Source organism: Aphelocoma coerulescens, chromosome 4A, assembly GCF_041296385.1.
Source record: "Aphelocoma coerulescens isolate FSJ_1873_10779 chromosome 4A, UR_Acoe_1.0, whole genome shotgun sequence".
Classification (NCBI taxonomy): domain Eukaryota; kingdom Metazoa; phylum Chordata; class Aves; order Passeriformes; family Corvidae; genus Aphelocoma; species Aphelocoma coerulescens.
Window position 1 is genome coordinate 17,499,240 of NC_091018.1, and position 17,495 is coordinate 17,516,734.

General features: G+C 57.1%; 1 protein-coding gene across 6 annotated transcripts in view; it reads left to right on the plus strand.

The window, feature by feature from the left end:
• DLG3 (discs large MAGUK scaffold protein 3) overlaps positions 1-17,495 on the plus strand; it is a 76,041-nt gene that overhangs the window by 42,222 nt on the left and 16,324 nt on the right. For 5 of the 6 annotated variants that reach the window (XM_069015502.1, XM_069015504.1, XM_069015501.1 and 2 more), the window contains 8 exons: positions 5,018-5,068; positions 8,085-8,209; positions 8,680-8,849; positions 9,223-9,359; positions 9,682-9,826; positions 9,969-10,128; positions 13,606-13,762; positions 14,148-14,250. In XM_069015502.1, the coding sequence (XP_068871603.1) occupies positions 5,018-5,068; positions 8,085-8,209; positions 8,680-8,849; positions 9,223-9,359; positions 9,682-9,826; positions 9,969-10,128; positions 13,606-13,762; positions 14,148-14,250 (1,048 nt within the window). Of the gene's footprint in view, positions 1-5,017; positions 5,069-8,084; positions 8,210-8,679; positions 8,850-9,222; positions 9,360-9,681; positions 9,827-9,968; positions 10,129-13,605; positions 13,763-14,147; positions 14,251-14,515; positions 14,599-17,495 lie in introns of those variants that run through there. The other variant, XM_069015506.1, reaches the window with a different exon arrangement.

Below are 17,495 nucleotides of genomic sequence, written 5' to 3' on the forward strand. Positions count from 1 at the left end.
AGAGCTGCCTCTCTGAAGCTAAAACAACTTCTTGGTGCCAGAAAGTTCTGAAATGAGCAGGGAAAGTCACTCCAAAGCCCCTGAGGAGTTGAAGGTTTCAGAGTCTGGGTACCTGGAGACTGGTTTGGTGCCTCATTGCCCAGCAGTGAGGTGCAATCACCTCTTCAGTCACTTAAAAGCCAGGCGTGAGGAAGACAAGTGCTTTCCAGGCCTAATCTCAGCCAATGAGGGCCTCACACTTCGGTCCCAAGTGCTGGCAGGGGCGCATCCCACTGCCAGCTCCTGCAGGCAGCATGACTGTGGTGTCCTTCCAGCTGTTGCTGGGGCTGTCAGGCTGCAAACCCCTTCATTCTACCCGAGCTCGGCAGGTTGGTCCCTGCAGCCCTCTGGCAAAAGGCTGACCAGAAATAGGGCATTTATTCATTCTGTGCACAAGGCCAGCACCGTGGGCAATGCACGCAAGGGGGTTGAGGCCAGGGGGTAGCTGGAAGCGAGTCAGTAGGTCTCAGTGCTGCGGCAGGACGCGTGGACACGGGGAGGTGAAGGGAGGGAGCTCTTGACCTATTTTCCCTGGGCCCCCTGCCATGTGCAGGCAGGGAGAGTTCTCCCTTGCCAGCGCTGGCAGTGCCCGTGCCAGCGGGGAGCTGCCCATTGCACCCGCTGCCCTGGCACAGGGCTTCTCCCCTTTCTCCGTGCACAGGGCAGGTGTGGGGCATCGCCAGGTGCCCTCCACACTCGGGGCTGGCTGGCACAACCAGGGGCTGGCTTTCCAGTCTTCAGACTTATCTTGACCTCCACCAGCAGGTCCCAGTGCTTGTCCTCATCACGTCCTAAGCACGGGATATGGGCAGGATCTTGCTCCAAAAGGGGCTGTGAGCAGTGTTATCTTTCCTGCAGGTTATTTCCTCTTACAGCCTAGTTGGCTGTCTGGGTTGCATTTGAGGAACCTGATCTTTGTCTTCTAAATCTGGCCTTCTTTTTTATTTAAAAAACAAGCCAACAAGCAAAACCACACCAAAAAAAAAAAAAAAAAAAAGGCCAAACAACCCCCTGAGAAAAACTACCTCAAACCCTTACTCTCTAGCAAATTGCAAGGGGTGTTCCATGTGCGCTGTTGCGGTGTTGGCCGGCAGAGCCTGCAGACAGCTTGCAGTAGCTCTGGAAGGTGTGTGCTCTTCTGTTTATCAAATGAGTGTTAACTCTGCAGCCTTCTGTTGATGATCTAAATGCCATCATCAGTAACTATTTCCCTCCTGCTCCAAAGAGGAGAGGGCCAGTAAAGGTGCCTCTTCCTGACCCCTCAGGTGGGCTTGTTGCATGGGAAGAGCCTGGAAAAAAATACCTTTACTCTTTTCCATGAGAAACCAGACGATGCTTAGGATCAGGATATGCTGGGAACAGCTAATTAGCCCCTGACACTCCTGTCAGCTCTGCAGGTGTTACACGAGGAGAGGAGAGCAGGGTGTGGTGTGCTCTCCCTGCCTGGAGGTGATGGAGCCAGGCATCCTCCCACCGGAGATGGCCCCAAACAGGAGCTGGGGAGGAGCACAGGGCACTGGTGAAGGACAGGGAGAACAGCCTGCAGCAGAGCCAGGTCATGGCAGCTCTGGTGGGTATCATGGGGAGGTTTTTGCCGTCAGTGGGTGACTGGTATTTGATTTTCCGACGCTGGAACGTTTGCTTTGTTGGCTTGTTCCCTTGGTTACGTGGTATATATTAAGTTCTTCATTTGGCTTCCTTGTACAATTAACTGGCATTCCACTGGCGTGAATTTTGGAAACATAATCAGAGCTAAAACTTCATGGTCAGGCCTGGCTGACCCCAGCATGCCTGGCCAGCACAGGCTGCTCCCAGCAGACGCCGCATCAAGCAAGCACCTACCCCACCGGTTTTCTGGGAGCAGTGCAAAGCACTGCTCTGCATTGGCAGCCTGGAGATTTGGGGAGTGGGGCTATCCCAGCCTCAGCTGCCTGGCAGCACCGGGGTGTCTGACGGGGTCTGTGTGCTGGGGTGTGGGTGCGCCCTGGGTGCCGCTGGCAGCGGCCGCTCCCTCGGCGGGGCCCGCGCGCGCTGGCTCTCACCACGGCTCACAGATTGTCACAGCTTTCTGCAGATCCCCATCCTGGAGGGATGTGTACGCTGTTCCTCTGCGGCCGTGGGTGTGCATATGGCTGGCTGTGTGGCAACTGTGTTGAATGCCAAAGCAGAGAGGACAATGTGTGTAGTAGCAAAGGGTGCCAGGAATCCGAGTTGCTGGAAAGCCGGGGAGAGGCGACGCCGCGCCCCACGCACTGGGATACCAACTGCAGAGAGGGGATGGGCTGGAGGCTGTGCTGAGGGAGGCTGTGCTGGGGGAGGCTGTGCTGGGGGAGGCTGTGAGGGTGGCACAGGCCAGCGAGCTGGCTGCATTTAGGATTAGTCAGTACAGGAGGATGAGAGGAGGGAAAGACAGCCCATGCCAAAGGGGGAACCTGTGGCAAGGGAAGCAATTGCCCCTCTGCCCACAGGGACGCAGCCCAGGCTGGCACTGTGACAGAAGATGGCACTGACCACATGTTCCTGTCCCTCTGAGGATGTCAGGGATCCTGCTGTGGGTTAATCCCACCACTTCCGCTGCTCTTCTGCTGCAAGAGCCTCCTGTAAGAGCTGGCCAAGGCCTTTCCCAATGTGCTGGGAGGATCTGAGCATCCTACTATTGGAGTATCTGGATGTCCCAACCCTGAACTGTCCCCTGAAATCTTCCTGTCACTGAGAGGCACCAGGCACAGAGCACATCCAAGGATGGACAACACAGCCTGTGTTCCCTGGAGCCTCATTCCTGTCTCTTTGCCCAGCCTCATCCTTGAAGCGCAGTACAGGGTGCGGGATTGCTTTGGCCTCCCAGGGCAGGGGATGAGGCTGTGTGTGGCACAGGTGGCACAGCCCTATCCCAGGTCCTGTCCTGCAGAACTTCTCCTCTACCTGGGCCCCTGATTGTTGCCATCTAGAAAAACTCCTGTTTCTTCTTCCTACCTATACAGAGCCTCACTGTTGCCTCGCTGACTATTCTTCTGTGGTGTCAGATAATGGATTTAGCATAAATAATGGTTGCTGTCCCCTCCATGGAATGACCCAGCACTGTGGGGGTGTGGAGGATGGCAGGGCTGTGCCTTTGCAGGGGCAGAGAGTGAGGAGCTAGGAAAGCAGGACACAGCCAGCATGCTGGTGCCACATGAGGCTGCGTCCAAAGGCATGTCAGCTCCAGTTTGGGATACAGAGCATATACAGGAAGTGGCTCCATATGATCTATGAGCCATCAGTTAATGGTGGGTGTAAAACCCAGACAAGGAACCCTTCACGTTGTCCAGAGGCCACAGGCAGAGGCAGGACTGCACAGTGGGAGAGATGTTTGCCTGCTGGGTCCAGGGTTCTGCTGCCTCTGCCTTGTCATACAGAACCACCCATGTCCCATCCCTTGTTTCCCAGAGTGACTCAAATTATGACATTGAGTTCAGTCCCCTCCAAAAAAAAAAGTGAGTCAACAGTGTGCCCCAGTAGCCAAAAAGGCCAACTTTGACCTGGGGTGCATGGGGCACCAAATCACCTGCCGGGCAAGGGAGGGGATTGTCCAGCTCTGCTCTCACTGGGGCAGCCTCACCTCAAGTCCTGGGGCCACAATGTAAGGATATAAAGTCCAAAGGAGGCTACAAAGGTACTGAAGGATCTAGAGGAGACCGTGTGAGGAAAGGGTGAGGTTACTTGGCTTGTTCAGCCTGAAGAAGAGGAGACTGAAGACAGAGCTCGCCACAGTCTGCAGCTTCCTCGTGAGGGGAATCAGAGGAGCAAACTCTGATCTCTTCTCTCAGGTGCTCAGTGACAGGACCTGAGGGAAGGGTGTAAAGCTGTGTCAGGGGAGGTTTAGGTTAGACATTAGGAAAAGGATTTTTGCCCAGAGGGTGGTGGGACACTGAACAGGCTCCCCAGGGAATGGTCATGGCCCCAAGGCTGTCTGAGTTCAAAGAGCATTTGGACAACACTCTCAGGCACATGGTGGGATTGTTGGGGGGACTGTGCAGGGCCAGGAGTTGGACTCCAAAACCCTTTGGGTTCCCTTCCAACTCAGTTTTCTTTGAAACTGTTGCTGTTGATCGTTGGATGTTTCAGTAGCCAATTGCATTACAAATCTTGCTAAATTTTAGACCTCAGCAGCTGTTTCCGGCCTGATCCCGATGACCTGGAGTGAAACTGCTGCCTTGTTTTCCTGTGCATTGTTCATTATGAGGAAAATGGATTTTTTTTTTTTTTTTTTGACTCTACATTTACCATTTTACAGCCTACAATTGCATCCTTTTTTGTTTCTGTTCATTATGTTTCCAAGAGCTCTGCTTTGGTACTCTGGATATGGGAGACCTTTAAGCATGGGGATCAGTGTGGTGTACAGCACTGAGATAGGCTACACCATTTTTGTACTTGAGGGCATCACAATATTTTCACCTCTTACTGTGCCCCACTCTCTCACACCTTGTTTCCTTTGCACCCAACTAATTTCGTAGAATAAATTATTCTGAATTTCCTGTTAATACAGTCATGCTACGAAAAGATTTAAAAAATATAAGCTGCTAAAGGTGTTTATTATGTTGTTATGTACAGACATTTTTTTTCCCTTTAAATGGACCGACCCCCTCTCTTCCCTTCCTCAAGCAGTGAATTCCTGAGGTTAATTATATGCCGCGTAACAAAGGTGTTATTTCTTTTTGTGCCTTCGGTTGTGTTCCTTTTCATGGCTGGAGAAATGAGCTGGGAGAATAAAGGCTTTGCACAGAAGTGCATTAAAGTCAGTGGGCTTTGGCTCATGCCCAGGAAAAAAAGCAGCACATGGTTTAATTCCAGGGCAGGCTCAAGCAGTTGCATTTAAGGTTTTTTCAGTGGTGATGATGCAGCTTTTAGGTTGGATTCTTCATGTTCAGCTATCAGAGGGGAAAAACGAATTCCCCCAGGACCAGCAGAGAGTCGTAACACGCTGTCTCCCTCTCTCCAGATGAATGGCAGTGATGGGATGTTCAAATATGAGGAGATCGTCTTGGAAAGGGTAAGTACTCCTTACTCACCCACCAGCAGCCTCTTCCCACTCGCCCACCCCTCGGCACAGCCAGCCCCCCACGCATCCCTGCACAGATGATGGGGAGAGCTTGGTCCCTGCTCCCCGCTCTCTCTGGAGGCTTTCGTAGGTGTCACACCTGCTTCGCCAGCCTGGCTCCCACCAGGGTGGGCTTGCTGCTCCCCTCTCCCCCTGCGCACCCCTCCAGAAGGGAGGGAGGAGGGCTTCTCCCTTGCGTCCCTCTTTCACACCCTCACCCCCACAAACCCATCAGTGAAGAGTATGGGGGGAGGCTCTTTGTCATTGCCTTTGTCAGATAACAGAGGTGTGGGGGCCTCTGCTTGTGCAGACACAGGTGGGTGCACCCCACAGCTGGGCAGAAGGACCGAAGTCGCTCTGCCACCAGGCTCCCTGTCCCTCTAGGGTATATGGTCTAAAACCAGGTTTTTTAGTAAAACAAATCACAACAGAGGAAGTTCCTGCTGAAGCCTTTTCTTCACTGGCAACACAGAAGTGATGGCGTGCACCACACCAGCCGTGGCTGAAATTACCTCCCCCCATGTATGGGGTTTATCCAGGGGCAAGCCAGCACCACACAGGGCAAGAAGGGCTTTCTTGTTGCCCAGGAAGCAGCAGGGGAGGAGGGATGGAGAGGGAGCGGGAAAAGCTGGCCCGGGGTTTACTCTGAGGCAGGCACAGCCCTGCTGGCTGGGAATGGCTGTGGTGGGAGGCTGCCCGCAGCTCTCCACAGCACACCTTGCCTCCCCCTCACTGCCGTGCCAGGCGGCTCAGCCTCGCCGCGTGGCCGGCATTGCAGGGGAAGACACATCGCTCATTATTCTGTTCCTCTCTGCCTTTAGTCATCTCCCTCCTTCCCTTGGCTCTGCATCACGGAGGTGGGTGGACGGAAGGTTATCTGGGGCTGCTGCCTCACCCACAGCTTCCCCGGCGTGCCTGACGACACCAGCCCAGGGGATCCTTCCTTTTTGGGCTAAGTACTTCTTGCTCCGGGCCCAAGTCACAGGCAAAATTCTTGTTTTCGGGGATTCTTCAGAGCATCCTCTGTCATCAGCCCATAATGGGAACAGGGGAAGAGCTGGCAGGACCACACAAAGAGGCAACACTCATTGATGCCCCCATTTCAAAGCCCCAGGCAGCAATTCCTGCTCCAACAGCAAGAAACCATGAGGGAATTTCAGTGCTTAGCAGTCTGGGCTAGCATGGACCATACCTAGGTCCTTCCCCTTCACCTGGTCCCCAGTGGGATCCAACAATCCTGTCTTAATGCAGGAGGAGCACTCTGCTGCCTGTAGGTGAGGCTGTCCCCTTGCTGAGGCTTCCAGAACTGACCCCAGTGTACTCCAAAATGGCTGGTCAGTCACTGTGAGTAATCCTTGTCTTTGTTGTAAAGACAAAGGTAAATGCAGCAGCATTTTGGGGACAATAATGGCAGAAACACAATCTGCAGAGGGACACAGCTTTGTGTTCTACCCACCATACATGTGTCAACAGCAGGAGCTACCCTGGCATCAACACTGATATCAGCTAAGAAATCCCTTTAACTCCTTTTTGAGGTTTATCAAAATAAAAATCCCAGATCATTTCCAGGTTTTGTAGCTAGCAAAGGACCTTCCATAGACAGGCACAACGAATGGCTGGAGATCATTTTGCAATCTCACCTGCCTTGCTGTGGCCAGGCTGGGTCTCTGTGATAGTAAGGAGCTTTTTTGAGCTAGGCCCAGGGTAATCAGAATCCAGCTTAGAGGAAAGAGAGCAGCCACAGACCCTTTACCATTGAATGCCTCCGTGCCACGTGCCAGCCAAATCCCAGCTGGCCAGAGAGTATCCGGGAGTGTTGCACGGTGACAGGCATTGGTGGCTCCTGGTGCTGTGTCGTGAGCATCATAAAGTCAGCTCTGCATCGCTTCAGGAGCTGATGCTGGGGCAAAATTGCTGGGGAGAAGTGCAAGCCCCAGATGGCTGTTGGTGCTAAATTATCCCGGGGAGCCCGAGTTCCAGTGTGGCTCTCCCGGCCACAGGTCCCCTGGAAGAGCAGAGCACCCCATCATCTCCCACTGAGCACTGGGGCCATGAGCAGCCAGGAGAGCTTGGCCTGAGCCCACTTGTGTACGAGAGAGGCAGGCACAATAGTATGTGACTAAGTGTCAGCTCTTCCGCATGAGGAAACACGGCGAGGAGCCATCTGATTTTCAAGGCAGAGCAAAAAAGGCAGGAATTGTCCACTTGCATCAGGCACAGATCTGGAAGCAGCGCCTGTGTCACTAATGAGGATCCTGCAAGTGGGAGAGGTGGCACAGGGCCACAGCCACTCATTCCTGAGATGCTGCAGAAATGGCCTGGAGATGAGCTGTGGTCCCTGCATTCCCCCCAGGCATAATTCAGCAGAAGTTCAAGTGATGCTCCAGGCATGTCTGCGAGGAAAAGGAGGCAGAACTGGAGAGCCCACTCCCTCCTGATAGCCACCTCCACCCAAACCTGTATATTTTGTCATCAGTGTTGCTGGTCCCCAGCTTGGCTCTGTGCCAGGGCTACATCCCAGAGTGCAGAGGGGCAGGAGTGGGATGCTGGTGACTGGCACAATCCCCGCTGGTCTGTGCAGGCTGCAGCATCAGTGTCTCCTCCTGGGGAGCAGCCAGCAAGGGGAGGTTTTCTCCGCCAAGGACCACCTCCTCTTCCCCCAGCTCCCCGCCTGCCTTAGAGTCTCTCCGTGGAGACACAGTGGTGAGGGAGGTCCTCGGCGGCTCCCACTCTCCCACTCCATCTGTTCCGTGCTCCACGCTGCTGTGCCGAGCGCTCAGCTGAGGAACGCCGGCCTCTCCTCTGGCCAGCATCCCTCTGCCCCCTGAGCTGGGCACCCCGGGGTGTGACAGATGCTGTAAGGGCTCCTGTGCCCCAGGCGGTCCCGCGGCTGGGGGGAACCATTTAAGGAAGGCTGGCAGCAAGCTGTTGCCCATGGGGGAAAGACGCGGCGTTTGATTTCCCACAGGGTAACTCCGGCCTCGGCTTCAGCATAGCAGGAGGCATCGACAACCCCCATGTTCCAGATGACCCGGGTATCTTCATCACCAAGATCATCCCCGGGGGAGCAGCAGCCATGGATGGCCGTCTAGGGTGAGTACAGGGCTGGGGAAGCAGCCAGGGTGTCACCCAGCATCTCTGCATGGACCCTCTAGGCCTAACCCCTTTTCCTGACATGGTCCCTGGCCTCCATATATCTCTTCCCCACAGCCAGATCCCTTCAAGACAGGGATGTCCACCATCCCTGGCCACCAGCCTCCTGTCTGTAGTCACCCCTGCTTCCCTCCCTGTATCAGGCTCCTGCTCCCATCCATCCTGCTACAGCTCAAGGCTGGGATCCAGCCTTTCTTCTCATCTCCCATCTCCATCAGGGTTGCACTAAAGGGACCAGCTGTGCTCTCCCCCACTTTGGGAGGGACCCCTCTCATCCCAGCAGGGCAGGATCTGGCCAGCTTGAGCAGCTCTCCTTTGTGTGGCTGGAGAAGGGTGGCACAGGTGACCAAAGGAGGGTGGCATGGGTTGGTGGTTCCCCAGGGATGCTCAGAGCCATCCTGTCCCCACAGGGTGAACGACTGCGTGCTGCGGGTGAATGACGTGGACGTCTCTGAGGTTGTGCACAGCAAAGCTGTGGAGGCCCTGAAGGAAGCAGGCCCTGTGGTGCGGCTCGTGGTGCGCCGCCGGCAGCCCCCGCCAGAGACCATCATGGAGGTTAACCTGATGAAGGGCCCCAAAGGTGAACCCCTCACTCTGCTTGCTTGGCAAGGGTGCCCCACTGCCCCACAGGACAGTGTGGGGTGACCCCTCGGTGTGAGATGTCATGAGATGCAGGGCAGCCTCATGGGGGATGTGGGATGAAAGGAGGCACCGCCACAGTGCAGGATGCTGCAGGGTGACCCAGCAGCACGGGATGCTGTGGGGCACAGGGTATGGGACAGACCCACAGTGCAGTGCACGGTGGCCAGGCTGGGCTCAGGCAGCAGTGGGGTCCCCCATTGCCTGCTGGATTTGGGCAAGGTGCGAAGCCCAGCGAGGCACATGGGCTGTGGTGCCAGCCCAGGGCTCTCTTTATCTGTCTGTCCCTCACCTGCATTTTCACTCTCCCTCAGGCCTGGGGTTCAGCATTGCAGGTGGCATTGGGAACCAGCACATCCCTGGGGACAACAGCATCTACATCACCAAGATCATCGAGGGAGGTGCTGCCCAAAAGGACGGGCGCCTGCAGATCGGGGACCGGCTGCTTGCGGTAAGCCCCATGGCCACAGCCAGCTGTGAGGCGAAGTTGAACAGGTTCCACTGTGATGCGATGTTGATCCTGAACCCCAGCCCCTGTCCTGTCAGCAGCCTCACACCTCTTCCCCACAGCTCCTGCTGGGATGCTGCTGTGGGAAGGTAGGCACAGCAAAGGCTGCAGGCAGGAGGGTCAAACCCAAGGCCATGGGACCATGCCTCTGGAGCTACTGGGGCACCTCCCCTATGGAAAATCGCTGCTGCAGGGCTGCCCTGGTCCCTGCCCTGGTCCTTGCCCTGCTGCTCAGCCATGTCACCCAGCCCTTTCCCTCCGGCAGGTGAATAACACAAACCTGCAGGACGTGCGGCACGAGGAGGCAGTGGCCGCTCTGAAGAACACCTCTGACATGGTGTACCTGAAAGTGGCCAAGCCCGGCAACATCCACCTCAACGACATGTACGCGCCCCCCGACTACGCCAGCAGTACGTACGCCGCTGGCCACTGGCTGGGCACGCGGGGCTGTGGGGTGCTGAGCTTGTTGGGGTGGGGAGCAGGGCTGGGCTGGTCTCCATGTCCTCATTGTGTATGGATTTCTGCTCCTGATGACCTTCTCCTCCCCTGCAGCCTTCTCAGCCTTGGCTGACAACCACATAAGCCATAACTCCAGTCTGGGCTACCTGGGCAGTGTTGAGAGCAAGCCTGCCTATCCCATCCCTGCCCAGGTGACTCCATCCCGGTACTCGCCTGTCCCTCGGCACATGATCGGAGACGACGACTTCACCAGGTGAGTACCAGGCATGAGCATCCCTCTGATGCTCCTCATTTCCTCACTTTCCCTCTGTGGCGGCTTGAAGTCATCCCCACTGTCAGTGCAGAGCCTTGAAAGGCCATTTGTAGGTGCATGGTGCAATGCTTGAGGTCCCCATAATGAGCTTTGTGCTCACCCCCTGAGACCAGCCCTGCTGTGTCAGTCCCTGGCTTGCTGCATTCCCTCCCTCTCCAGTCCCTCTCCTACTCTTTCACAAGCTTTACACAACTGCATTTCAGCTTTGTTCTCTTGCTTATTTTACAATACCTGGAATAAAAGGTGTTCCCTGCCCTTATAGTGCCATCCAGCAGTGCCACAGGCTCCCGGGATGTCCCCAGGTGGAGATGTGCTGGGGGTGAAGGGCCGGGGGGAGCACAGCCTTGCAAACAGGTGGGGTTCCTCCCACGCCCCGAGACCAGCATCCCAAACCACCTACACTCAGGTGCCATTTCAATGACTGCCAGCCCCCCTTGCCCCAGTAGAATCCTTTATGCTGCATGAACAGGTTTTTTTCCTGAAGCCAGGAGATAAAGAGGAGCACAAAGAAAACATTGCTCTGAGCCTAAGTGCAGTATAAAACTTTTCTAAAGCCTCAGGCTGAGGATGGGAGAGCAAGACCTGGCAAGTCCTGCTCTACTAGCCAATTCTTACAGCTTCCCCTCTTCTTGTCAAAGCCTTGGGGCCAGTGCTCTGAATGTGGTATCCCCAGGGCCAGGACTGTAGGGGTTAGGCTGATTTCTAAGAACCAGCATCCGACTTAGGCTTATGGCTGGCTCTGCTGTTTGGAACAAGGTTGCAGACTGGTTTTGGGGGTGTGTTTACAGTGTAAGATGTGGTAGCTTTGTCCAGGATTCTCTCCATTTGGCAGGTGGGTGCTGGAGTGGGAGACCCTGACTTGCCATCTGCTGTCAGGTCTGCTGTCCTCCTGGAGAGTGTCTGCACTCATCTTTGTCACGGGGATTTCTCACTTCTTGGTGCTCAGCCACAGCTGGGTGCCTCTGCAGCCCGTGACCTGTGCAGCACTGCCTTCCACCCACACCCCACCTCTCCCACTGGTCTCAGCATCATCAATGCCGGTTCTAGAGCCTGTTTCTGGAACTGCATCCTCACCAAGTGTAGCCACTTCTGTGCTGCCAGGGCACTGGGGGATGATGCCGCAGGCAGGAGCAGGGCTGTCTGCCATTACAGTGCACCACAGAAGGGACTGAGTCCCAGAGCTTGGAAAACGCACCAGGGACCCTGGTCCCACCAGGGTGTCCCTTCTTGCATGTGCCAGCATTCCCATTTGTGGGCTAGAGAGTGGAAAGAGGCACCCAGCCTAGGCTGGACACAGCCAGTGGCAATGGCACCCTGAGGGCTCAGTGGTGGCTTGGCAGTGGCAGTGCCACAGTGATGGCTCTTCAGTGGCTCAGTGGTGGCTTGGCAGTGGCAGTGGTATGATCAGGGCTTGCCAGTGGCTCAGGAGTGGCTTGCCAGTGACAGTGGCACAGTGATGGCTTGGCAGTGGCAATGGCACAGCGATGGCTCAGCAGTGGCCCTGATGCAGCACGTGCTGGTGGCCACTAGAGGATGGTGCTGCCTTGTGGAGGGCCCCGCTGCGGATGGGCTGGCTCCACTGGACCAGCGTGCCCCGACACAGCCCCGTGCTACCCAACAGATTCACAGCCTGCAGTGGGCTCAGCACTTCCCTCATCCTTCCCAGGACAGTGCTGAAAGCCTCGTGTGCATCGCTGACCCCCCAGGACAGCTGCATCGCTGCGGGTCTGTTGGCACCAAGGTTGTGCACTGGGATCGGTGTGGTCCAAATGCAGCTTACTGGTGTGGGGAAAGGCAAAAGCTGCCCTGAGAAGGAGGCTGTTTCTCATGAGGCACCTGCCAGCCATTCCCTAGGAAAAGCAGAGGTCCAGTATCCAGCCTCTCCCCCTCCCATGGGCACAAGTGCTGCTTGGATGTGGATGTGGCTCCAGAGAGCCTCATGTCCTGCAGCACCTAGGGCTGGGAACAAAGAGTCTGTTTTCTGGTGAGCTCTACCACTGCAACCCAGACCCAGCACAGCCCCACAGGATCCCCTCAGCTGCTCTGTGCCAAGGTCCCAGTGTTAACACGGTGACATTCAGCATGGGATCTGCCTGGAGAATCCATGTCATGCCTCCTGTGAGGAGGATGGAAGCCAAGAGTGCATATCATGACTGAGACCTGTGATGCTTCATTTCCTTTCCTCATTCTTGTAGGGTCTCTTCACCTTCCACCAAACTGTCTGGTCCTCATGAGTGCTGGGGATACTTCCCCCCACGCTGAGTGGAGGCTGTGCTTCCTGCACACTGCTTGGGCAGCAGCAAAACCCAAGGAGCAGAGCAAGTTCATCTCCTGGTTGGAGGCAGGGTTTGCAGACCCAGAAACCTGACCTATTTCTTCCCCTGGGAGAACTCTAGCCCTAGGCACAGCTCTGCTGCAGAGGGACTGATGGCTGCAGCCCTCCCTGCCCCCTCACAACTGCCCGTGAGCCAAGCACTGGTGACATCTTGAGGATTTGGGGCTGAGCATCTTTTGACTGAGCAATTCTGTGGCTGTCCTGATCTCCTCCTGGTTCTGGTGTATTCCAGCCCCACCACCCCAGTGCCCCAGGGTCCTCTTAGTACAAGTCTGCCACCATTTTAGGGTCTACAGTGGGAGCCCTCACTCAATGCCGTGCCTGGGCTCCAGCATCTCTCCTAACACATCCCAGAGATCTCCCTCTGATGCCTGGCAGGTGAGTGGTTGATCAGGTTGCTGAGCTCAGGCCTTTGGTCCTTGTGGTACCCAAGGAAGTGCCCAGGATCCAGCCACAGCAGATGCACTGATGTTCCCCGGTATCATGTTGGCTGACAATCACCACCAGCCTGTGCTAATTGTCTGGCATCATTTATTCCTTATTTCAATCCAGAGCTTGAGCTGGGAGCTGCAGTTGTTCCCATCACATTGGGTTTTTCTCCCAGACGAAAATTGACGCAGGAGTTTTGCAATGCCAGGCAGTCTTCCTGCTTTTGCCTGCCTATTGTTTGAGCTGTGATAGAATTAAGTCATCATCAAAAAATTTAGGACTTCTGTTGAGCTGTGCAGGGTCTGTGGCATGGAAGGAGTGCATGGGGTTGTAGGCATACTTGCCATACTGTGGAGGGGCTTGCTCCCCCTCTCCTGGCTCATGGCATCTGATGCCATCATGCAGTTCAGTGTTTCTGTGTGTGATTTCACGGTGGATGCTCTTGTCTCTGTCCATGCTGTGTCTCATGTCACACGGTCTGCACCTCTTCTGGTTTATCAGTCTCCACAGAGCTGATGGCTGAGTCACACCAGGCTGCACTCGGGTGACTCCAGCCCCACCAATGTGCCACAAAGCCTGGGCACAGAAAAGCCTGTCACCAGCTTTGCTGCTCCTCACCCTGATGTCTCCCTGTCCCTTATGTGTCCTTCCAGGGAGCCCCGGAAAATCATCCTGCACAAAGGCTCCACCGGCCTGGGCTTCAACATTGTTGGAGGGGAAGATGGCGAGGGGATCTTTGTGTCCTTCATCCTGGCTGGAGGCCCTGCTGACCTCAGCGGGGAGCTGCGAAGGGGAGACCGTATCCTTTCGGTGAGTTGGTGGGGCACCCACCGCCCCTTCGTGGCCTCCCACAGCCCCGGGTGGGCTCCCACAGGACACCTGTCCCCTGCCACCCGAAGCACAGTTCTGTGGGATGCATCCCAGGTGCCGGTGTGTTGACACGGCCCCGGGGTGCCTGCGGTGGGGCAGCCCTGATGCCTGGGCCAGCCGGGGGCGGGTACCGGGGATGCCGGTACTGGAAGTGCCGGTACCAGGCATGGTGCTGGGGGCACAGTGGCAGAGCGATGAGGCTCTGAGAGTGTGGGTACCGTCGGTACCAGTACAGAGGCGGGGCAGCGGGGCCGAGGCGTAGGGCGGACCCCCTCGATTCCTGCCCGCGTGGGTCCGGTCCAGCGGAGCCGCTCTGTCCCGGCAGGTGAACGGCGTGAACCTTCGCAACGCCACCCACGAGCAGGCGGCTGCGGCGCTGAAGCGAGCGGGGCAGACGGTGACCATCATCGCGCAGTACCGGCCCGAAGGTACCGCGATCGGGATCGGGATCGGGATCGGGATCGGGATCGGGATCGGGATCGGGATCGGGATCGGCACCGGGCCGGCGGCGGGCGGGGCATGCAGATGAGGGGGGTGATATGCAGATTGGGTGGGCGGGGATATGCAGATGAGGGGGCGGGGCGGTGGCTGGCGGGAGGCCGGGGCGGGGGGCTGCGGGCGCGGCGCCGGCGGGCGGGGGGCGTGGCCCGGGGGCGGGGCGGGCGCTGATTGGCCGGCGCGGCGGAGGGGCGGGGCCGCGGCGTCCCGCCGGCCGTGCGTGCGCGGCTTTGTGTGCGGGCCGGGCGAGTGCGGGGCCGGGGCCGCCCCGCCTGCAGGTGAGCGCCCGCCGCCGCACGGGCAGCCCGGCCGGGCCCCGGCCGGCATCGGGGTCGAGGGGGGGGCTCGACGGCACGGGGTCGTCTTCGGGGGAGGGGGAAGAGCTCTGCTTGGCGGAGGGCGTCGCCGCGAGGCCCGGTTCCGTGGGGTCCCACGGGCCTTGCTGGAGGGACCCCGTGGTCGGAGGGGGCTTAGGCGTCCTGGAGGGCGACCGCGGTTGCGGGCGGGGCTGGAACTGGGTCGTCGCTGGTGAGTTGGGGCTCGTCCCCACCTCTGAGCATCCCACCTGCGGCGCCGCCCGTAGCCTTTCGTTATCGCCGAGTTCCGATCCCCTCGGCAGCGGCGGGGGCTGGTGGTCCCGGGGTGGGCAGCCAGGGGTAGCGGGAAGGGAGCCGGCAGCTGCCCGCACAAAGCTTCCCTGGGCGGCAGCGCTGGAGCGTGGCCCGTGGGCTGGGAGGGTGCCCCGCCAGGCAGCGAGGGGCCGGGGCTGACCCCGGGGCTGCGGCCGTGTCCAGAGCGGCATCGTGCACGTGCTGGGATGCAGCCGTTCCCGGCCGCTGGAAAAGGTGCTTCTCCTGGGCCCCACTGGCTTTCTCCACCAGCAGTTCTGGTCCTCTCCAAGGAGGCCAGTGTCCCGCCCTAGTCAAGCCCTTCGTCTAGTGCCGCCTCTGTGGCATCTCTGGGCAGCGTCCTGCTGGTCCCTGTCTCCACTGTTCCTCCTCCATCCCATGGCAGAGGCCATTGGGGCGCGGAGTCATTGGTGCTGCTCAGGCTGTGCTGTGGGTGTGGGGTTTGTTTGTTTTGGCTTTTTTTTTCTCTTTCTTTCCAGGAAGCACTTAATGTTCTCGTATTTCTGGCTCCCTTTGCCACTTGAGATTTGGCAAAGACACCCACCAAGAGTGGTTCTTAAATGTCAAACTGGACAAGATGTTTTGAAACCCCCTTAGACCGAGGCGGAAATGTCAGTTTGTTGTAGCTAGTGACTTTCCATGTCTGTGATGGCTCCTGGCACATGTGGGCAGCAGCACCCAGCACAGCCATCCTGGGAAGCAGTGCTGTGGCTGTGGAGTACAGACTGTTGTATCTTGGAAGTTGCCTTCAGGGTTCAAGAGGCTTGAAGGGCTGGGAGTCATGGAGAAAGAGCTCCCTGGTGTGAGCCCTGGGTGTGGGTGAGTCTGGGCCCCCTCGATGGCCCATGCGCTCTCAAATGTTTGCCTTTTCTATGTTCGTCATGGCTGTGGAAAGAGCAGGAGAGCTGGATTGTAGGATGGCCAAAGGAGGAGATGCTGGTGAAAAGGGGATCTGAGAAGTTCTTCCCCGCTAGCAGAGGCGGAGGATGGCACCTGCCTCTCGTACCTGAGCGTGGGCAGGGCTTGCCTTGGGGTGCTGGATGAGTGCAGTGTGCTCTGTGTCTGACCTCGCTGGGGCTCCAAGGGGTCAGAGAGGCTGCTTGTGCAGGTCTTGCGGGATGAGGGGCCCTCCCTGTGGTGTCCTGCCAGGCACTAGGAGGGAAAAGAAGCAAAGACCAAACCAAGAAAGACTAGAAAGAGGAGCTGCTATCCTCCCTTTCATCTGAGTACCAGCACCTTTGACCACTGCTGCATTCTGTCGAGGAGGGGGAGTGATGATCCCTGAGCTTTTGTGAGGTCCATTGCCTCTGAGCACTTCTCCCCCTGACCTTTGCTTGCTGCTATCACCAGCGCTTGGATTTGGCAATTCCCCTTTCTCACACCCCATGCAACAAAGCCTTGATATTCCTCACCTGAAAATACAAAAATTCTCATTATGGCATTTCTCTGAGCCAGTCTGTTCAAAGGGGACTTCCAGGGGTGTGCAATGAGTTTAAAAGCTTCTGAGCTTTCCCTATGGCTGTGCTTCCTTCTGCTTTCCTGGGCCTGCAGAGGGAAGGTGTCTGGGGTCAGGGTGCTAAAATGCCAGGCTGAAGCTGTGCATAGTTTTTGCAAGTGGCTGGGCTGAAACCTGTGACTGAGCATTTCTGTGCTCTGCTGATGGCCCAGCCTGGGCCTGGGCAGAAGCGTTTGGATACAGGGCTTTATGTGTACTCAGGAGTTGCTTTCCAACGTAGCTCCCCTCTCTGCCAACGCCTTCTCCTTTGTGCTGTCTCCTGGTGCCCAGATGCAGACCCGCTGCTTTGTTGGCTCTGCTGGGCGTGTTTGCAGGTGTGTCACACACGTGTATGCTGGTTCTGGGATCCTTGGGGCAGGCAGGAGATCCCTGCCTGTTGATAGTGGTCTACAGCATGTGCACATTCAGGGATTCTGCTCCCAGCATGGAGCTCACCCCAGGGGCCAGAATCAGGCCCAGCTCTAGGAACACCCACACCCTGGAAAGGAGAAGCAGTGGGAGGGTACAGTGGTGTTTTTATCGAGCTGCTGAGTGAGGAGAGCAAACATCCTGGCACACGGCGCAGCGCCGTGATGGCACTCACAGTAAGAGGTGCTGGCTCACCTGTTACATACTTTTCAGTCTTGATAAGCATGTCCTGAACGTGTTGAACACTGTGGGAGTCAGCCCTGGCTCACCTCCCCGCTGCACCCTGGGCAAGCTTCCTGGGAGGGTTTCAGCTGCACAGGAGATCTCCTTACAGAGAGTCAAGGTGCAGAGTCGAGGTGGCCCGAAGTTAGGGAGCAAAGGCAGGAACACTGCTTGCTGGGGGTGATCTGCTGGTAATTGTCTGGGACTGTTCTAATGTGCAGTTAAGAGCACCTGGGAGTACCCCTTGCTCAGTCCTGGGGTAACCTTGCCTCCCGTGCTCTGGGAGGGAGGCAGCGGGTTTGCTTTGGGGCTGGCTGCTCCTCCACTCTGTGCCCTCCCACAGCTGGAGCAAGTGTGGGTTGGTGGCTCCTTGGAAAACCCTTCCTAGGGCAGGACCGTG